The sequence below is a fragment of the Etheostoma spectabile genome, chromosome 6 (genome assembly GCF_008692095.1).
Source record: "Etheostoma spectabile isolate EspeVRDwgs_2016 chromosome 6, UIUC_Espe_1.0, whole genome shotgun sequence".
Classification (NCBI taxonomy): Eukaryota; Metazoa; Chordata; class Actinopteri; order Perciformes; family Percidae; genus Etheostoma; species Etheostoma spectabile.
Genome location: NC_045738.1, coordinates 12,108,222 through 12,131,381, shown reverse-complemented (window position 1 = coordinate 12,131,381; position 23,160 = coordinate 12,108,222). Strand labels below are relative to the sequence as shown.

The following is a 23,160-nucleotide window of genomic DNA, read 5'->3' as shown; positions in this document are numbered from 1 at the left end:
CTGAAAAGAAAGATAGAGACAATTATATGAGGTAACATGGATATATTTGAGGCCAAATACTTTAAAATGACAAGATAGACTGAAAACAGAAAAATGATTGTTCAAGCCGGTTACCTTCCGATCACTTTCGTCTCCAGAACCGTTCTCACTATCGCTGTCAGTCACTCGCTCCTTACATTTGAGATCTATGGAACTGCTAGGATAAGGGTCCTCTGTAGAGAAGAAAAAATATACTAGAGCTACAATTGACCTTGCAATTTATAATCCAATCAAGTCAGGGTGTGCTTAGTGTCTGAGTCAGCTCTCAATGCCATAGGCTCTTTAAAATCAAAACACTGAAGTGGTCAAAAACTGGACACAATTTAGCAAAATCCTGAGCTATATATAATGTTATCGTACTACTGAATAACAAATCCACATGCAGTTGCTGGAAATGTACTAAGTTGGTTAATAACACAGGAAGCAGTATACTAACACTTAAATAAATCTAATCTAACATTCGGTTTTATGAACAGAGTAGGTCTGATTTCTCACCAATGACATCGTCATCTCCCTCCTCCTCACAGATGACCATGCGCTCCTCGTCACTGGTCATGTCCTCGCTGACCCCCCTCTGAGACTGTGACAGGGGTGGGGCATGGCTTGAAAACTGACTGCCACTTTCCCCACACATCTAAGAAGATAAAAAGTAAGTGACCGTGAAGCAGAGATGGTTTTAAAACAAGTGATTTCTTCTTAGTGTTTAATAATTACTATATTCCAGATGTGTCAATGAGTCTTCTGGGTATTTTATGAGCAAAGATTCCCTTTTATCATAGAAAAATCCTCGTATTGCACTGCCACAATTGGCACACTGTTAAAAAATGGATTCTGTTAAACTAATTCTGTTAAAGTGACTCAATTGGGGGAAAATTTTCTTTATTTAAGTCATGTTTACAAAAACAACAATAGAACATTTTTTATGTCTCATGCAGTGATAATGGTCTCCAATTTATAGATAGACGTGCAAAGTTGCAGGTCTATGAGCTGTGCTCCTCTCTTACCTGGGCCAGTTCTGCCAGTGCCTGTGTATTGCCTCTATCACTCCGCTCCAGGCTGTGCATGGCACTTTGAGAGAAGGCTCGGGGACGGGTAAGCTGGCCCACATGACCTTTTCCTGTGCTCCTTTCAGACACACCCACCAGTCCTGGACCAACCCCCTTCAGCTCCACAGAATGCGGTTCTACCAGGGGCAAAAAAAAAAAAACAGATAAAAGACTGACAGGTATAAGAATACTGTTAACGACTTGCTAGAAACATATATACACATGTGTATGTTTATATTCTGAGTGCCGAGTGAAACCAACCTGTGGACTCAGACATGCTCCTCTCTCTGATGTCTTTGCCCCCTAGGACCCCACGGCCCTCAGAGCTGGACTTCTTCCTGTCTTTGTTGCACCATTTCCAATCTGGGTGGGCCTTAAAGTGGGCCTCTTTTACCTGGTAACAGGAGAAGGGACAAGAAGGAGGGAGTTAGTGAAAAACAAAACAAAAATATAGTGTATGTACTATAGGTTAGCACAGAAGCATTAAGTTGTATAATCTTAAAGTTTGTGTGTTTTTTATCTGTAAATGCATTGGTGTACCTGGAAGGCCAAATCATGGTACTTTTGTTTCTCCTTAGGTCCCAGAGCATACCACCACTCTCCAAGAATCTTGCTGACTGTCCTGTTGTCCTGGTTTGGGTGCCGCTGGTGCACCAATGCACGATGGCGCTTACTAAAAATCATGAATGCATTCATTGGTCGCCGGATGTGGTCCTTCTCCCTCTGAAAGAGTGAGCAAGAAAGATAGAGAGATATTACATATTTCAATAAAAAGAACATTGAGGATTTTGATATTGATGATGGGAGCAGTGAAAAGACTACCTTTCCAGGGCTGCTCTTATCTCCATCTTTGGGCAGTGCACTGAGGGACTGAGTGCGTCTCTTTACTGGTGATGTAGAGAGGGGCTGCTCTGGCACAACTCCTGGGAGGAAACTGAAAGCAGACAAAAAACACCCTCTGTTTGTCATCTTCATTTGATATTTTCCTTGTGGACAATACACTCATGCAGGCTTACAATTAATACTTACTTACTCTTTATTATTTAAAACTGGGAAATGTTCTACTTTGTAACTAGTATTATTATTTATCTTAAAACTAAGTTTATCAGATGTAGGTGCAGAGCACAAGTAGTTCATCTACCATGAGATACATCAGCAGATTCAGCAGATAGCTCAACCATTTCAATGGCTGACAGCCTGGCCACTGCCTTTCATATAGTGATAGAGCCCAGAGATGGAATGCTTTTGTTCCCATCTGCTTTGTTCTGGCATTGAGCTCTTCTGCCCAAATTAGCACGAGGATACAGAAAATATCACACTCCCATACTGTATGTGTGGGTACACAGTACCACTGAGAAAATTACTGTGAAGGCTGACTCGGACAATGCTTTTACATACAGACACTGATAGGAGTGTATGTGCAGTGTTTAACTTTATGTGTTCATTTAACCTTAAAGCTGCGCACATTAAATCCCTTTAAAAAAAACTGCACTTACGGGTCATCCACGTCACTCTCGGTCTCGCTGTCAGGCCTCTCCATCTCCGTATCTCCTTTCTCCTTCTCTGGAGGCGGCTCATCAGAAGAGGGGGGAGGCCGGGACGGAGGACCTCTCTCTACAATGGGAGGTGCTTCTGCGGGCTCCTGTGACTGCGCTGCAACCCCCTGACACTCTGAAGAAGAACAACAAAAAGATACAAACTTGTTCAGGGCAAAGTAAACAATATATGGGATAACAAACAGTGTTAAACCCAAGGAAAATGACATGAAACTGGTGATAACACATATTCTCCAGTCATTAAGTTAAACAATAAATGTATTTAGTAGTACCTGTCTTCAGACTGGCTGCTTGGGGATGGTTGACTGGGTGCGGACCCTCTCCTGGCTGAGAAGAAGCATCTGATTGGGTGGGTGCCAGGAAAGGGACCAATGAATGCCAGGGGAAGACTGGAACTGACCGGGGCTCTACATTGGTCCACACTGCAGGGGAAAACAGCATTGTTCATTAAAACCAACACCATCTGATGTCCAGAGCTCTATAAATTCTTCCCTCTTCAGAAATCACTTTCAAAAGAACCAGGCCTTCTTACATTCAGATTGACATGCTGAGGGCCTGCAGTGTAACACTCCCACCAGAGATGCATTAATATTCCAATCACAAACTCTAATCATCTCTTTAAATGTGTTTGAAATGAGACATGTTTTTTATTATTATTTTGGAGTGAAATAACCACAAATAAATTCACTAAAATCAGGGTAAGCTCATTGCTTTGACAGCAGCTCCTTTGGATGCACAGCGCTACTGCCTTTTAATTTAGCCATCTAGTAAGTGACTGGTTAGTATCTGGAACACTAGGTGAATGCAATTAACTACCTGTCAGAATACAAAGAATATATCAGTACTGCCACAGTAGCTCATTTCTAGCCCCTTAACTGGTTAAATCACTCCAACAACAGCAGATGTACAAAAGGACTCTCTGTTCTAAATAACAGGCTCTCTGAACCCCCATAAATAAGCAAGGAATTGTATGAGGACTGTAAAATATTATTTTTTCCATCTTTGGAAAATAAATCTTTTATTGAGGATGACTTTCCCAAAAAGTTTAAAGTAACAAAAGCTGAGTGTATCTGTCACCTTCTACAATAGGTTTTGTTTGATATTAATAATTAACACTTTTGTTGCGTTATGTTACAAGTAAACAATAATGAAATGTTGCTGTATGGATCAGATCTGGCATAAATGATACTGTATTCCCATATAAACAGTTAGGTAAGTGAGATGGACTAACCAAACATGCTTAATCCTTGGCGGAGATACTGAGGATTCTCTGAAGAGAACATTGTTGAAGGAAATCCTTGGTGTTTCTCGCAGCAAAAACAATAGGTTCTTTTAAAATCACTCTTCTACAACACACAGAAATCCAGGTAAAGAAACATCTTAAATCCAAAACCTCGAGCTGATATTGCTGGAAAGCTCACGGATGACGACAGTTGCCCAAAGGTGTCTGTATCAGTTTCATCCCTACAGGTTGCGGCCATCACTCACAACAATTACGGCATCATCAACCTGCATCACGGAGATTTTAAGATGTTTTGGAGAGGGATACTGTTTAAGTTCCAATGCGAGTAAAAATTAAATATGTCTGTCAAGTAGAGTGCATCTCTCCGTATCGTTAATGCCGCATTATAATAACGCACCTGTAACACTTAAACATCAGTGGACAAAATGTACTACAAACGATACAATACTTAGGTTACAATTGTACGAATGCAACAGTGTATTGACGATCCACTGAAACTATTGTGATCAAAGGAAAGGTTCCTCTTCCCTTTGGTCTAATTACCCCCGATGCCCTCTCTCCCCGTTTGTTTACATTACTCCAGCAGCTTGGTGTTGAAGGGGTTATCAAGGCCTCTAGCCCATCCACGGCCTGGATTTTAACATCCGCCCGGAAACTACGCAGTCTTTCTGGGCCATGTCGAGCCTTGCTCTGTGCTACAACACAGCTGCAGACAGATGGGCTTGGCAGCTATTAGAAGCAAAGCCCCCGACTGAAACCGCCACAGGGCTGCTGTAAGAGGGTTTTATATCGATCAGGCAAAGCAAGACTGCAACAAGCAAATTGGGGCGATCAAAGCTAAGGTGATTCGTCAAACTCGGAAGAACTGCGAAAGAAACTGCTTGTTGTCCAAGTGTTCTTTGTTAACGTACACACCTTCAATACTTTCTGATTCATACAATAAACCAACAGAGACGCCAATTTAGCTCTCTCTCGTAACAACCGGAGCCTCAAGTAAACCGCTCCAAATTGGACCAACCTCTCGGGAACGCCCCTGGTCGTGCACACGCCGTACAGACAGAGGCAAAAGAAACGCAATTGTTCTCATGTCTCAACTACGAATGCGTATTAACAGGTACTGGCTGCCAAAATAATCCAGCGAGTTGTTTAAGAAGTGCATTAAACCAAATACGAACTAACTTGTTTTTCCTATAACCTGCTCTCAGAATTGTACTATGCACCAGTTTTAACCTGACAGTTCCGTTAACACCTGCCAATATCCGAAATAGCCTTTAAAAGGATAGCGACCAACTTCGGTTTATCCTTGTTTACTGGGCACTAGCAGATGTTGACTGTAAATCTGGTGCATTCATCCATCACCCAGTGCTTACAAGCCCACTATCCATCAGTTTGATTATCAAGAAAGCTACCAAACACTATCGTCTCTATTCTCCAAGCTCTTACTGGTCTCTTTATAGTCTCTAATCTACCAGCCCATTTCCTACCTGGCCAATCTGACCACAGAACTGACGTTAGCTAGCAACTGATGGGTCTACAACACAGCGATAAAAGCGACCACGGTGAGGACTCCTGACTCCAGTCGGCGAGGACAAAAAATGGGGATGAATCGCAGTTATTTTCTTCCACAAAGCAGCAAACGAGTGGCTGGTAGAAGATGCCCGAATACTGGACCTGAACCCGACATGGGGGTGGGGGGGGGCTTTACAAAAAGCGATACAGCAGCGTTAGGTTAAAGCCTTTGGTGAGATCCGTCCGTCTGCAGCAGGTTAGCTAACCACTTCGTAGGGACGACATCGGTGCGCACACCGTCCAGTTCAGTTAATACTTGATGTCACGAGTGTTGTTTTGGTCCAGAAAAGTCCTTGTAGATCATCTCCACAGCTCCTAGCCCGAGTTTAATCCTTTATTTTTGTTTCGTTTCCCTCTTTCTCTCTCTCGCTCAAGCCTTGGCCCTTTCTTTCTCTTTCCCTCCCTCTTCCTCTTGTTGTAAAACTAGGCTGCTGCCCCCCCCCCTGCACTCGCCCCCTCCTCTTCCCGTCCTGTCAACCTCGCCCAGCCTTGTCCCGCCCTCCTCGGCGTATTCCAATTGTTTATTGGACAGTACAGCCACCTGTCATCTGCCCGCCGCGAACCCTGATTGGTCAGAGTGTGCACTGGAATGCCAGTCATATGCAAATTTTACTCGGCTTTATGACCAACTGCTTCTCTAGCCACAATAACTGCACTTATCTCAAATATACAACACCAATAAATAAAAAAATAAATAAACATCATATAGTTTTATTGTGTGTTATTGGCGTTCAAGTGATTAATCAAAAATGTATATGTTTCTTTCAGTAAGCCCATCCCACGGTCATGTCATTGGTGCAGGTGGAGTCGTAGTAAACCTTGACGGATGCGTAAAACCACCAATCAAAAGACGACACTCAGAAATAGGCCAACCAACGACTTAACAGAAGTTAGACAAGATCCCTCCCTCTTACAAGCGCTCTATTAAAGCTTCAACACGGTATCTTTAAAGACCCTCCGTTGCAGGAAGGCGCTAGTGAGCCATCTACTGTTTACTTTCCACGCTGCTTTTGGTATTTTTATACAATCCGCACGGGGGTGGATGTTGATGAGGACTCTGGAGGGTCAAGATGACCATGCACATTCATGCCCATTACACCTATATGAGTATGCAGGGTCATCTGGTGCGCTATTGTTCCATGTAAACACAAATGCTGACTGTAATATAAATCAGCAATATTCACCTTTGAGAGGAATTATAAACCCTTTCTCTGGTCATGCTACTTTGCTTATAGGAATGCAGCTAACAGTGGAGAGACAAGTGATGTAATTTTCCACCATAAAAAGCCCTTTCAAATCCCCAAACATTTTTTTCCATCTCTCCATCATGCAAATGTGCCTCCTCCAGACAGCATTGTAAATGTTCTGATGCAACACTCAACGGGACAGAGGGAGAAAGAAAGAGAATTGAAAACAGGAGAGTAGGGCTGGTTAGATAGAGAGGGAGAATGGGTGGAGAGGACCGGAGGGTAAAAATAGAATGGAGTCATTTCCAGCTGAAGAGGCAGGGAGGGAGACATGGAGGAGGTGGGTGGGTGGGTGGAGAGAAAACAACTTGTGAAAACAGAACTTCTCTTAAAAGGAGGAAGGGTGTGGGGGGCCAGAGATGAGAGAAGCAAAAGGGAGACAAAGGAAAATCATTTAAAGATATCTGTATTATTTAAATATAACACAGTTATGGCAGAAAGGAAGAAAACTCATGTGCATGATATAGTTTTTATTCATGCTGTATGAGTTAAGAAGCCATGCTTAGCTTAGCTCATCTATCCATTAAAAAGTGGAAGGAACTTAATTACCACTACCTGTCAGACATCCCATCAGGAGCTCAGTAACTGACCAATACATTTGTGAGAGCCACTTGAAGCTGCATTCCTCTGTAGTAAAAAAAACAGTTAACCCTCTCAGTCCTGGGTTTTACTTCTCCAATAAAAAAACCACTGAGAAATCTAAACTTGGATCTGTGCTACTATACAAGAAAATATAGATATAATCTAACATTTTAAACAAAAAGGAGCATATTTGCAGTGTACCTAGGTCCTTTCTGTTGTATCTTGTCAGGCCATTAACATTAGTAAAGCATCTTGTGTGCATTTAAAAATATGGGGAGCCTGTCTGTACTTCTTTTAAGACTAATTCCAGATAGGCATTAGAAGAGACATACAGATACAGAGAATAAGAGATTAAGACTTATCAACTGCCCCAAGCTTTTAACAAGTCAACATGGTGAACACAATGTGCTAAGCAGAGGGAGTTGGACAGCTTGACTGCGTGAGTCAAAGGAAAAAAAGAGGGTGAAAGAGGGCACGGTGGAGATGAGGGATTACTGTGGCTGCTCAGTGGTTACAACCCTGGGCAAACATTACAAGCCCTTGTTAATGAACTTCATCTGACCAATTATTCAGAGCAGTTACCAGGATTTTCCTTTAGCCTGATTTGGAATACACTTAAATTCTGCAAAAATACTGCAAAAACATTTGAGTAAAAGTCACACTTTTGTCACCTCAGAGATAATTTTGTACAACAGCTATTTAAGCACAAAAAGAAAAATCTGTTGACTGAATGCATGTAAAGCTGCACAGAGAAGGTAAGGTAGATTTGAGATGATGGTGGGAAATCCCAATATATAAAAGAGATATGCGGTGAAGAAAGACCGACAAGAGTAGAGAGAAGGCATGGCAAAACAGTAAAAGAGAAATCCCCCCCTCTGCTGAGCTTTACTATCTCTGCCTGCTGCTGTGCTAGCAGTGCAATATCTGTGTAGGTGTTCAGCAGCTTTCATTGGCTGTCTCCTCTTACAGACATCATGCTTTTAATGTGCGTATGCATGCATGTCTCTACCTCCCAATTACATTTGTCAAATGCCACGTGACCTCACACAAGAAACTTTCCCTACGCTGGCATTGTGCAGGCGGAGCACTGCCTTTGCTCACCCTCTCATCCCATCTCTCTCACCCCTTAATTCATCTTCCACCCCTGTGCTCTGTCTCTCTCTCTCCCTCCCACAACCCACCATTTGCTCCGTCCAATTATAACTCAATCCACCAGTCCTTTGCAGTTACCATGGCAACAGCTATGTTGGGCACAAGATCCTGTGTCGTTTGTGGTCACCAATCTGCTACTGACCATCACAATCTTTTGCATCAAAATAAAGTTAACCAAATATTTTTTACATGGCTTATGGACACCCAGAGGGATGGCGTTGTGGGACGCAAACTGGAGATTACTTTTAGGACACTGGACTCAATCATGGCTTAGTTCTAGCTTCAGTTAAAGTATAAAAACACTGCATTCTACTCCCTATTTTGTTCAATGTTGCAAAGTTAAGACTGTAGTGCTGAGTATTGAGAATAATACGATAATTACTGGGAATTGAATAGATCTCATCACCCACAAAACACACTTTCCACTCTGTGGCTACACATACAGATTCACTATGTCTCTCTTCCCAACAGTGACTTAGCATTGGGGAAAATACATGTCAGGAAAACTTTAGACCAGTGTTTGATGACCCAGATCCCTTCATCCACTGTGTGGATGAACTTGTAATGTATGTGTTTGGCCATCTGGGGGCACTACTAGCCTGCAGATAAATGGCCAACAGACGGGGAGCAGCAAAAAAACTGTGCATAGACTGTGGAGCTAGAGATGCAAGGAGAGAAGAGGAGAATTGGATAAAGAATAGAAAAGACATTCCTGAGCTAAATAAAAAATCTTCTCATTCCAAACTTTGGGATGTGAGGAACACATTTAAACGGTGATCTCACGTTTGAACATTGGTTCAACTGAGATCCTGAGGAAGCAAATCTGAATATCAGTCTAACTTTCCTTGCGTAAAGTAAACATCTTGTAGCTACCTCAGACTTAGGAGTCCCACTGCATTAATGCATTTTGAGAATCTCCCCAAAGTATGCTTCGTCCAATAGAAAAACGGATTATCGTTGCACATGACTTTTGTGGTAAGTCTTGAGGGCTTCATATTTGCTTTGGTGCCAGTCTAGATGGCTGTGTGATCCAGATGTGGTTGTTGCCATGGCCAGGGAGGATATGCAGGGCTTTAAGTGTTACGTAAAGCAGAGGCGGGAGGGAGTGGCGATGTTATTCCCGGGTAGCCGTATCCGGGTAGACCAGGATGAAGAGAGCAAAGTGAAGAGGAGGGGAAGCGAAAACACTGCAATGCGATGGAGCAAAGGGTTAAAACAAATTGTATGTAAAAGAGTCATAATGTCTTAGAAAAAAATAAATAAAATGAGACCGGGGAAAGCGAGAGGGCAGAGAAAAATATGTATCCAAGTGCAAAAAAACAGCACGAAAAAGTGTATTCCTGTCTACGTAAGTGTGACATGTTTTCTTAGTGTTGCACAAACTGCATGTGCATGTGTGAGCAACATAGAGATAGAGAATTATGCACACTTAATGATATACTAAGGTTATATTGTAATTTTACTTTCAATCATTTTTAACTGTGTGACATTGACATACTGTGTGTAATTTTGAAACATCTCATGCAGCACAGTATGTGAGATGCCGAGCAGTTTCAGTACGTGGTCATACAGAAAAAGCTGGTGTTTCTGTTAAAACATGGATTTGGAAACAAGCAAACAAATATACTCATTTAAGACCTTTACAGCAACAAAGTCCTCTAGGTCCTCTCTATAAAAAGGACGCCATGCTCACTTTCCTGACTGAATTCAGAGCTAGATTGACGGAAGTTGCCACTCAAGAATGCTACAAAAGTAAAATAGTATCTAAATAAATGATTATAATAAAGATTGTAATTTTCCAACTAAAATTAAACAGTAGTAGGACTGGAAATGGCTTAGTAAATATAAAAGATATTTGACCTGGAACACTTTACTTGCCGCTTGAAAAATTAAGAGGAAACCTTCCGATATCCCGCTTCGTTTCTGTTGACTACAACAGAGCCGAACTAAGAGGAAACCACAAATAAAGTGGTTTGGGGTGTCCCCATTGGAAAGTCACACACACACCACACACACACCAACACACCAACACACACACACACACACACACACACACACACACACCCCCAAAACACACACACACACCACACACACACCACACCCCACACCACTATTTCTATTTGTGAATATTCTGTGTTATGTACAGGCGACATCCCCGTGATGTTTGCTTGTTGCCATGGCAACAGACGTTTGGTGGTAACACATCATATCCGGTGTTCAATGATTGACGCTTGGTTACTCCGTCTCACACACACACACACACAAGTTGCATGCAACACACACGTGACACTATAAAAAAAAGGTCTCATCCTTCATCTTGCCGCGTACACTTTTCTTAATAGTTTTGTTAATACAGGAAGTTACAGGGACATTTGAAAAGATGCTAAGGTGGGAAAGTACATACACAAAAGAACACATAGAAGCTTCGTCTAAGAAGTGTGTGAGAGTGTCAGTTGAGGACCTGCTTGAGGAGCAGAGGATTGATGCCTTATATCTGAGTGATATAACAAAAACACAGCATATAAATGATTATTGGCAGGATTATAATGTGTATCACATATACAAGAGATAAAGAACTCACAGACTACTTATCTCTGAATTGTGAAAATGTATTAATCTGTTGCATTTGTCTTACATATTGTTAGAACTATATTGGTTTACTGAAACATAGTTCTTTTATTAACTGCCAGATACTTCACAGTGATTTTATTCACTCCTGATGAAATCAAAGTTTCTACCTGACCACAAGAATATACCAAACATTTAGTTTGCACATTTTATTAATTCATCTACTTGTTGTTTAATTAAAAGGCTTGATGTACTATATTGATTTTTACCTATCCCTGAAGGTGTAATTTGATTTGTTCCCTATGACTCCACAAAATATAAAATTGCCAACATTTTTATAATACATTTTGACACAAACATTATCGAAATAATTTTGGAAAACACTAAATGAACCTTTGTAGAAAATGTACTGTTTACCTTTTGCTCATATCTCACAAGCTGTTAAAAAGCCACTAACACCAACACAAACAAAAATATAGCATGTGTGATCACACACACACACACACACACACACACACAGGTCTGCAGTGTTTCCTACTTTCCCTGTTATTTCACAAACTCCTACGACCATATGCAAAAGCTCACACACTAATTCTAATTCTAAAGTAAACCTCCATACGCATATGCTTAAAGATCTTCAAAATAAAATGCACACACACACACACACACACACACACACACACACACACACACACACACACACACACACACACACACACACACACACACACACACACACACACACACACACACACACACACACACACACACACACACACACACACACACACACACACACATACACATAAAGAGATGTGATTCATTCATTCAGCGTTCCTTTCAGTTGCTAAAAAAAGGGGATCTGAGGAGGGACCGTACACTCAAAATGACAACGTTCTTATTCCTGTCAACTTTCTGTCACACTCGTGAACGTCCACACAGTGATAGTATACAGTACACACCAAGGGCAAAAGGCTCTGGTGAAGTGAATAACACTAACTGATACTATATGTCCATATATTACAGAACTGAGAAATAGACTCTTATTTAGCTTATAATGAAAAATGTTCACACACACACACACACACACACACACACACACACACACACACACACACACACACACACACACACACACACACACACACACACACACACACACACACAGCATTTTCCCCCACAGAAGCTTGAGAAATAAGTTCTTCACACACCACACCAATACATTGAAACGTACATCATATATCCTACACACACACTGTGTGGACTTATCTCGGTGTGAACGTACACACACACACACACACACACACACACACGCACGCACGCACGCACTCACGCACTGTTAGAATCAACCCACCTGAGTATCAGAGGCCAAGAACTCTGCCCCCACCTTGTTTCACTATAGCGTTACATGAGTTACTAATAAATAATAAACAAACACATGAACATATACACAGTAAGAGTCAGCGGAAATAGTTTGAAGTGAGTTAAGAGATCATAGTGGCTAGGGTCAGGACGTACACACACACTTAATAGGGTGGTCAGACTTTTTTTTAAAGAAATAAACTGCAAGATTTGTACAACTGTAAGGTGCTGCTAAATCCTCTTTTTCTACGTCTACGTCTTTATTCATCTATGCTTTTATCCTCTTGGAGGCTATTCTTCATTCTCTTTCTGATTTAATCTCTCTCTCTCTCTCTCTCTAAAAAACAAAATCAAAAACAAGTTGATGGAAACTGGCCTACATACATGTTGCACACACATTTTAAACCTCATTTTTGCTATAAATGTTAATGTCTTGTGTAGCACTGATTTAGAGCAGGGAACAGCTACAGTCCTCAATTATTTTCTTTTGCTTCAGATTCCTATCAAACTTCCCTGTTCCTCTCTATAATAAATCCCTGCTGTTGCATTGTGTCTTGTCTATATAGTGTATGATTGCTACGACTCAGCCATGGAGTTTCTGTCTATAATGACTTATGAGGAATATAAGAGAGACTCTCCAATATCAACAAAGCTAATCCTGTATAACGTGCAGTCCAATTCCAACAGAAAACCCAAAAACATCCAAGCATACATTTTCTCTTTTGCACTCTCTTTCTCTCACACATACACATGAATACACATAAATAATTTTGCATCCAGCTAGTGTGTCCCTTTTCCATTTGTATTTAAAATCCAAAACAACAACTGTATTGTTACTTTGCAATAACTGTGTTTGGCTCTTAAATATGATATGCCATGTTAAATAGTCCTTTTTCCAAAAATCATCAGATAAACCAAGCTCCCTTTCTCCGAGTTACTGGGATGGACGGCATGGATTACTCTTAACTCACTAAGTGCTGACGAGTGAATTTAGGGATATTTTTTTTTGTCATCAGCAGTGATTCCAACAAGACTAGTCCTGTCCTGGTGAATGACAGGTGCTTGTAACAGGGCTCACATGGGACTCACAAGACCAGTTTAGCATTTAGTTTAGTTTTAGCAACAGACACGAGGATGGTGGTCAGACAACTAGAGGAAGCCATATGGGACAACAGCATGTTGGCTAACTGGAGCTTCTTACACTGGGCATCAGCACACACAGGTCGTGGCATATTAATGTGAATCGAAGCCTATAAAATACACTGTAGGTGTTATTAAACAGGTTATCTTAAATAAAAAATAAAAAAAAAAACATTTTAAAAAATAATTTAGAGAAAAACAAGGTCCTTTACATTGTATTTAACAGGAAAATGTCCTTTTAAAATGAAAGCTTGTGTGTGTGTGTGTGTATGTGTGTGTGTGTGTGTGTGTGTGTGTGTGTGTGTGTGTGTGTGTGTGTGTGTGTGTGTGTAAAACAAAAAGAGAAACTCGTAAAGCTACATTTACACATGTTCTGTGGAGTCTCAGGTTTTGAGTACAAGAATCTCTCCTATTATACAACAAACCTGCTAGTTCAAGGCCTGTTAACAGAGCTTCTCCTCAGTCCATTCTGAGGTGACACTGTGTGTATGAGTAGTTGACACACAGTTATATAAAAGGTATCCTTTAAAAAGGTGTGATACATCTCTTATAACTGAATTTAATATACTTTGTGAAAGGCAATCCAATTGTAAACACAAACTAAAACCTTAATTAATTACGCAGCGGAAAAAAAGTCTTTATGCCACACAACTGGGAATGTTGCAGAAAATATTCCCCACGAGGCTGTTAGGTTCCAAAAATTGGGGTTTGTTAAAAATTAATTTCCTTCATTTTTAATTTGTATGTACAAAAATTTGGTGTCATCTAGGAATAACAATTTAAATATTTTAAAAACAGTGTAAAGAATATATAATAAAGGAAAGTATTCTGTCTGAGAATTGGGTGTAATTATTTTTCACACTTGGAAACTATAGCCTATAATACATTTTTCAACATATTATCCCTAATTAATGTTATATTCTAATCTATATTATTTTCTCATCGACATTATATATTTCAGGAGTTTTGCTTTGTTATATTCTTTTGGAACAGAGACTAAACATATTTATAATGTGATTGGAATATGTCTAAAGGTGCACAGAATACAGCATTAAATATGCTTATTCCACATATCTCCTGTTTTCTAACTGCAGCCCAAATTCCTAATTGCAACTAAAATCTCCGTAGCCTCCAAACGTTTCCCCTTGTTCCTTCAAAGTCACTGACTTTGCACACAAAATACACCCACATAAATGAAGTAGTGCTGTCAAACAATTAAAATATTTAATTGCAATTAATCACATTAATATCATTGTTAACTCGCAATTAATCGCACATTTTTATCTATTCTATATGTCCTTTGATCTCTTTTTGTCCCGTTATTTTTTCTCATTTTAATACTCTTATCAACTTGGAAAAGTGGATCAGCTTGCTTTGTGCAAATGTTTTTTTAAAAATTGAAAACAACATTGGCATATAGCCTAGTGTAGTGTTCAATTTCACACGTAACATTCTGACTTGGTGCAAATAATCTCTCACACAATGTAACACTGGCCATCAATAAAAGGGTGAAAAAATACTTTGACAAGGGGGGGGGGGGAATTCTCATCAGTGGTGTGCTTGGCCATAAAGTGGTATTTCAGACCGGACGTGCTGTGATGATAGCTCAGTTCACAACGACAAAACACACAGATCACTTTGGTCTTGTCAATGGAAACATTTGGCTATGTTTAAAAAGTAAACTTTCCATTCAGAATCTTATTGGAATCCATTTCGGCGTCTCACGCTTGCCATAACCCTACTCTTTGGCCAGCTCACAAGCCCAAAAAAGTGTGTGCGGCGTGCCTGGTGTTTTGTTTCCGGTCTAGCTAGATCTGGTGTGGTGTTGTAGTTTTTCTATCGTTACTAGTTGTTACAACAGCATGGGAAAAAAACTACAAATTTCGACAGCGTTAAAATGGGTTTGCGTTAACGCCGAGTAATGACAGCACTAGTATGAAGCAATTCTCACCTGTGCCAGGGCGTCCCATGATGATGTCCTTTCGTGGGACAGGGTGAAGACTTTCAGCTGGGAGGATCAGGGGCAGCAGAGCAGTGGGAGAAGGGTGACAGGGAACTGGCTGCTGGACCTCACCCCCAAACCCTGTCCCTCTGTTCTCCTCTTGTTCCACAGAGCTGTCAGTGCTACTTGGTGTGGGAGCTGTGACTGTTGTGCTGACGGTAACTGACAGGGCCTGCAGGGGGGTGGCAGGGGTGTCAGTGGTGGGCAGGGAGGAGGGTGTCGGAGACACAAGCACCAGAGTTTGGGCTGGGCTCCGCAAGACAACAGTGCCATTTGGTACTGTGGCTGCAGCAGCGTTAATGGGGACGGGAACCTGAAGGCCAGAAATTGGGTGAGGGGTGAGGGGTGTTAGGCCGATGTCCTTAGATGACGTATCTGTCCCTCCCTCATTTCCACCTCCTCCTATTCCTAAGGGACACTCTGTAAATTTTGCCAGTGGGACTTCGGGATTTCTCACAATGACAGGGGAGTCCCGCGAGGCCTGTTGGGATACAGGGACCACACGACGAGGCCCTCCATCGGGAGTTAGAGGACAAGGAGGAGTTGGAGACACCAACAGAGGAGGAGGGGAGACAGCAGTGGAGGAAGGTGAACTTCTGGAAGAGGGGGTGGTCACTCCTCTGGGTCGGGAGAAAGTTGGTGTGTGTGTGCGGGAATGTGAAACTGATGTTTGTGGGGAAAGCACCCTGAAAGAGTTGTTAAGGTCCCCCTGCTCCACCTCTGTCTTGGGTGTGTAATCATGGTGGTGTGAGGGGAGGGGTGGTGGAGGAGGCGCGTCAGGCTTTCGTTTGCTGGGGCTCATGGGGACTGTAAACATCAGGTTGCTGTGGAAGGAGGGCTGGATACCCGAAGTGTGTCTCTCCCTTTCTCCTCCTCCAGCTGGGGTGGTTACCTTACTGCCCCCTGTCCCGCTGGGCTGCCTGTGCCTCCGGTGTTGGAGGACTGGGGATGCGGTAATTGGGGAGAAGTTTGCCGGCCTAAAGCCAAAGAGTGGGGAGGGTGAGGGAGAGGGGGCAGGGGAGAAGGGCGACTGGTTAGAGATGGGAGAAAAGGAGGGGGTGCCAGAGCGGGAGCTCCCTAATGACACAAGCATAGTGGCGGCCTCACACTCATCGAAGTCAAAGCGTGACGACAAGTCATGGGGGAGGAGGGAGGGGAGGACCAAGCGGGGTCTGGAGTCTCCTCTGCTACCTGTCTCACTGCTCTCTCTTGATGTGTCGTCCCACTCAAACTCACTGCTTGCTCTCCCCCGCAGGTCAGGGGTGACTGTCCCTGAGCTGCTGCCTCCTCCTCCTCCTCCTCCTCCCCCCGCTGTCTCCATCTCTTTGGTCCTCATGGACAAGTGTCTTGAACAGTATCCTCGACGCTGAGACTCCTTCATACAGCCCTCCCTGGAGCACAGCCTACGCCACTGCTTACCATTGAACTTCTTACGGATACCATTAGGGGTGCACACCACATCGCCCTTCTTGTATTTCTGCTGAGCCAATGAGAGGGGAGTCCTAGAGCGAGAGGAGGTAGAGGTGGACCCCCCACCAGAAGTGGGAGTAGGGGTCTGAGTGGGAGTGGTCTTTGATGGAGGTAGGTGTGGAGTGGTGTTGTTCATTTCAGACACCAGTAAAGCAGGGGAACGGGGTGGCTGAGGACTAGGTAGGGTGGAGAAATGGGGGGGTCCCAGGCCCCGCACCAAAGCGAGGTGGGGGGAGGAGGGGGTGTAGCAACTGGACCTGGAGACAATGTTTATTTGTTGAGAGGTCCCAGCATTTGGCTTGGGATCCACAGTGAGGGTCATGTTAAAACAAGATACCTCAACGTCCTCTTCTGGAGTGTTTGGCTGTTTCTGTCTCTCTCTGTCAGAGGAGTTATCGCCGCAGCCATGAACTGTGTTGCCGCCTGCACTAGATGTCACAGTGGAGGAATGGGGTGGTGGATGTGCATTTACATAGGGATGTCCACCTACAACCTTTTCATGTGAAAAACTATGGCCTAACCTTGTTCCCCCTCCCAGCACCCCCATCCCAATACTCAACTGGCACACTTCCCTCTCTACCTCCATCTCCTCCATCCGCTCCCTCTCTTCTCTTTCCCTCTCCCGCTCTCTTTCCTTTGCCCTCCCACCATCCAAATGTGGGACTTCCCAAGGAGGGGTGAGAAGCCTCAGACTTTGTCGGGACACCCACACAGTCCGAGCATTAGCTTTCCTTTTTTCTTTCTCTTCCCCCACCCCTCCATTGTCCAGAGTCTCTCTGTCTTCATTTAGAAGCACCTGGTAAGGAAATGACACACCGGGGTGGGGGTCCACCTGAGTGATAATCCCCTCTCTGTACAGCAGAGGACCCCCCTCCTCTCCACCAAAGGGCACGCACACTCGAGTCCTGACTGCTACCGGTGCCATACCAGGTGGGGGGGCATCCAAAATAAACTCCACAGGGCTCTCAGCTCCTGAAGACAATGTCATCACGGTTCCACCATGGAAAGGGTATTTAATAAGAGTCTCCTCTCCTTGGAGCTGGACTTCAACAGTACCTCCACTCACCCTACGCACCACCCCTGGTCTGAACACAGATAATAAAGGGCATGAGTTAATCTCCTTAACCCCTCTGTCCCCTGTAGCCCTAACCCCACTCTCCATAGTCCTCTTTATCTGGCGAGCTAGAACTCTCTGGTTTTTCATGCCTTTAGCCAAAACTTCGGCTAGTCCCTCTGAAAGACTGGCTTCTTTATGGTGCAAGTTAGGGAGAGTAGCTGGGTAGCCGGAGTTCTTTTGATGAAGGCTTTGTCCGGTTGCTTCCATCACGTCTAGGTCAGCTGAGTGCTCACTAGCTGTATCAGTGGATGAAGAGCGCACTGAGTAAGGGGCCCCTTCTGACTCGTTTTCCCCAGCTTGGGAATCTTTTTCCTGGGAATCTGCTGTCCTGAGGGCTTTATCCTCCGTGGAAACAAAACAGTTTGCTTCTGTATCTCTACTATCCACAGTTAAGACTGATGACTGATTACCTGAGCAATTATTACTTCTACTATTACTGCAATTGATTAAAGTATTATGGCTCCCAGCACCACTGTTAGTCATGGTGTTAATAGCTTTTGTAGTGTTACTGTTAGGACTGCAATTGATGCTAACATTAATGCTATTACTAATACTGTTACTACACTTGAAATTATTGGTGGGCGCATTCACACTATCACTTATTTTGCTGTTGATATTGCAGTAACTGTTGTGCATGTGTGCAGGTCTGGAGGTAGGAATGGTAGTCAGGGCATTTGCGTTGTTAGCAAAGTGCTCATATGTGTATTTTTTCTTGGGTACACGAGCCTTAAAGGTGGCTGTTTTCCTACTGGAGACTGAGCCTAAATTGGGGCTGTGATTGGTGGCCAGAGGGGGCGTGGCTGTGGAGAGTGGCGCTGGAGCAGAGGTAGGAAATGCTACAGATTCAGTGGCCACAGCACTATTTCCATTTGTGCCCACTATCTTGTCCTTTTCTGTCTTTTCTTCTGCCTTCTTACCTTCCTTCTCAACTGACTCCACAGGTTTCCTCAGCTCAGTAGATTCCTCCATCGTGGGGGTATTGCTGTTTGTGATTGGTTCTTTGTTAGAGTTGGTGACTGTGGGCAGGGTCTGTTTGTGTGTGGGAGGGTTGGGTGTATTCTGTGTGGTTTTGAAAAGTGTCTCCCTCTTGACTCTTTTGGGGTCTTTCTCCTGGAGGGGCTGTGAGCCCCCTCTCCTTCGCCCCCCTCTACCTCTAGTTAATGGGGAAGAACGCCCTCTGTGTTTCTTTAACGGTCTCATCTCCTCCTCACTGTTCGCAAAGTGCAGATTTTGTGCCACTCCTCTTTTTTCTTTTTTCTTTTTACTTTGAAGGCACTCTTTTTTTGTCTTTATGTGCTTGGCTGTCGCCCCTGTCCTTCTGTCTTCTGTATTGCAAGCTAGAAAGAAAGAGAGATACAGAAGATAGGTGGTCATTTATTATCTTTATAATCACATTTTGCTGAGAATAAAAATCACATTATACCTGGTAGTGTGCTACATTGCACTGGCTATCACACTGGCTCAAGATCTGACATATGCACTCATTTACCCTCCATGTCAGCTTGGAGTGTCTGTGTGTGCTTGTCTATAAGTGGCAGTTTGTACGCTCCAAAAATAAAATCTTAATTTCAACATTTGCTAACCACCATTTTCAAACCAAAAATATGCTTTAAAATAAATAAAGGACATGATTGCTTTTCTTATAAAAATCAGTACTCTTCTTTAGACCCATATTTAGCCTAATACTTAATAATTAATAAAAAAGTGTGTTTTGATAGGTAAGATTAGTTATTGATTTATTTCCCAGGTAATCCTGGGGAGAGAATGAGATTTAATATGGTTAACCTTGTCTGAGTATGATAACACATAGTGGGATAGTTTACTCTTTTAAAATAATAAGAAAAAATGATTAAAAATTGGGCCAAATACAATAGAAAAACAAAAGGAAAAGAAAGAAACGTAAACATCCAAGGTCACTCGCTTCAATTTGTCTCTTACAGTACTCCAGTATCCAAATGTGTGCCTTTAATGAGGCCTACATGTCTTTTAATTTCACTCGATTCTGAGTCTTCAACGACAGATCATAATACAGCATTAATTTTTGACTTCCATCGGGAGAAAAAGGGCTGGCAGTGGCCTGGGTGAGGTCACCCTACAACATGAGTGAGAGAAAGAGAAAAAGAGAAGAGCGATAGAAAGAGAGAAAGGTGGGAGTATGCGGCTGATAGGCTGTTCTTGTGTAGTCATTGGGAATTTCCACAGTCATTCTAAACACTCGCTCGCTGGCTCTCTCTCTCTCTCTCTCTCTCTCTCTCTCTAGTCTCAGTCTTTTCCAGTCGTCTTTTGTCAGTCTCTTTCTCTCACACACACACACACACACACACACACACACACACACACACACACACACACACACACACACACACACACACACACACACACACACACCACACACACACCACACACACACACACACACACACACACACACACACCACAAAGACAGTACAATTGGAATGATCTGCGATAGTAAGATACGCCCAAATGAGAGAAATTAAAAGGCTTGCAATTGATCAGGCACACTCACTGATGCAAGATTACAGGCTGAATACACACACACACACACACACACACACACACACACGTGCATATGGGCGCCCTCGACTAAGCTCAGCAACTCACCCACATGTGCTAATGTCCGCATTCCTAAAAATACAGACAAGAACATGCGGTACACATACTCACAGTTCACATCCTAGACATTGGAAAAGTTCATCACACATACATGAGGTGACCTTGTTGTTAACAGTTTGTTCGCTGTAACAAACAATACACAACCATAAACCAGTAACACCACAACTTCCACTTCCTGCAGTATAGAAAAGCATCTCTTCCTGGTCCTGAATGACTAATAAACAACACAAGTTATTCACACAATCATCGCTGGCTTTCCATTTTGACCTTTCCCTCTTACTACATACAGTATTTACTGTAGAAACAGGCATAGAGGCTTTCATTTCCATTAGAATTTACCAGTCCTTCATTTTTATTATTTTTGTAATGGATTGGCAATGCCCAGTAATGAAATATACAGACATTGATCATTACCATGGTAAATTCTGTAAAGTCACATGTGTGACTATACATCAGGAGTTTACCTACTGTACTGTAACTGTGATGCTTCCTGCAGATATAGCCATTTGAAAAGCACTGCTCTGTTCATATCTGTTCTTAACTATTACCAACTACTAAACAGTTTTTAAGAGTCTGCAACTGAAAACGATGAGCACCATTTATTTCAATTTGAATGTACGAAAAAAAACTAATTATGTATATATGTGTGTGTGTGTGTGTGTGTGTGTGTGTGTGTGTGTGTGTGTGTGTGTGTATATGAAACATATATACATATACTGTATGAAGTAAGTACAAAGCAGTTTGATCTTTGAAAACTTTCCAGTGTAAAAACTAACATAATGAAATATAAAATCCAAAATATCGGCCATACTTTTTAACATTAGTGCTGATAACAAAACAAAAAATTACAAAAAAATATAAGTTATTGCTCCCTTTCTAGTTAGAGTACATTTTGTATAAATCTTCTATCTCAGACAAAGCACTGGAAAGAAGAACAAAAATTTGGACTGCATAAAATTCCTTCCTACCAGCACCAGGCCAAGTACTCCTTCATTAGAGTAGATGCTGAGGCCTGGAATGGGAGTGTTGGTCCTGTAATTGCTGTACTGCCCTGGAAAAGACGGTAAGGAGTCAGGGCCACTTGACTGACTGACTGGTTGACTGGTTGACTGGTTGACTGAATGACTGAATGACTCGAGAGGATCTGTGCTTAGCTTAGAAAAATGTGTTGTGCAACATGGTTCATGCTCTAGGCTTTGGCTGATGAGCCAGTAGCAGGCATTTGTGTGTATTAGCATTCTGTAACTTTGAAGGTACCGGACTGCACAACATGTAGATAACAACGACGTTTTAAACTGGACCTTTATTTATTTACAGTGCGGAGCGTTTTTTAGTCTAAAACTATTTATTTATCACAAACATGATTTTAACTCTTCAACCATGTGTACCCAGTTGTGAATCCATTAGGGGTGGGGAAAATCAATACAGCATAGTATTGCAATATTTTCCGTGGCAATACTATATCAATACACAGACGCCAAGTATAAATCTTTTATTATATATTGGTTGGCTTGACAGTCTCATTTTGCAGCAATACAATTGAAATGAGATGGACAGAGACATTTGTCATTTTAGATAAAACAGATGTTGGCAAAGTTTCCTTTTGGGGACTTAATTTGAAACTGAAAACTTGTTTGAAGTTGGAAAAAAGTAATAAATTGCAATATATTGCAGAATACTGCAAATGTTTAAAATTGCAATAATATCGTATTGCAACATAAGTACCGTAATGCTTCTGGTGATTCCCACCCATAGAATCCATCACAAGCATTCATCCTAGCCACAGAATTTAACTTGAAATTCGAGACAAAATACCAATTTTGTTAAACACACTAAATATGTTACTCTAAATAACAGGGGAAAGTATGTGAATTCATGCAAGAGGCATCTAAAATTTCAGTGCAGCTAAATAAAATAAAATAAAAATAAAATGCATCAGATTTGAACAGTTCAAATCCCAATCCTTCCCTAAAAGATGAAAAACAAAACACTGCGTGCTCCACAAACATCCCCTAAATTGAAAATAACTTCAGATCTTTCACTCTTAATGTTTATTTAGCAACAATCCCAGATGCCAAGACCATGTCAAAATCATAGGTTATTAGGACTAAAAATATAGAGAAAGTGGTTGGAGAATCTGGATTTTCCTCTGGGCTGCGTTCAGACGAAGCAGAGAGGAACATAATTTAGGTGACTCAAGATGTCTGCACCTTCCAGCATTAGAGCAGGTTAAGATTGAGATATTTGCTGCTCTGGTCTAAAGCAACTGTAAATCCTGAATAGACGGATAATCGACGGCTATCGTCTCAAAAAGCGTTGGACTGGACTCCTTAAACAGCAAACACATCTACACACACACACACACACACACACACACACACACACACACACAAAATGCTCTCCCTGGAATTTACAGTACACTGTTAAAATCTCC

General features: G+C 42.2%; 1 protein-coding gene across 3 annotated transcripts in view; it reads right to left on the bottom strand.

The window, feature by feature from the left end:
* Positions 1 to 23,160, bottom strand: part of cicb (capicua transcriptional repressor b) — a 35,053-nt gene that overhangs the window by 9,209 nt on the left and 2,684 nt on the right. For all 3 annotated transcript variants that reach the window (XM_032518586.1, XM_032518587.1, XM_032518588.1), the window contains exons 2-10: positions 15,456 to 19,430; positions 2,914 to 3,063; positions 2,582 to 2,756; positions 1,908 to 2,019; positions 1,626 to 1,808; positions 1,347 to 1,479; positions 1,044 to 1,222; positions 535 to 673; positions 115 to 212 (exon numbers count right to left, since the gene is read on the bottom strand). In XM_032518586.1, coding sequence (XP_032374477.1) covers positions 115 to 212; positions 535 to 673; positions 1,044 to 1,222; positions 1,347 to 1,479; positions 1,626 to 1,808; positions 1,908 to 2,019; positions 2,582 to 2,756; positions 2,914 to 3,063; positions 15,456 to 19,293 — 5,007 coding nt within the window. In that variant the 5' untranslated portion in view covers positions 19,294 to 19,430. The remainder of the gene's footprint in view (positions 1 to 114; positions 213 to 534; positions 674 to 1,043; positions 1,223 to 1,346; positions 1,480 to 1,625; positions 1,809 to 1,907; positions 2,020 to 2,581; positions 2,757 to 2,913; positions 3,064 to 15,455; positions 19,431 to 23,160) is intronic.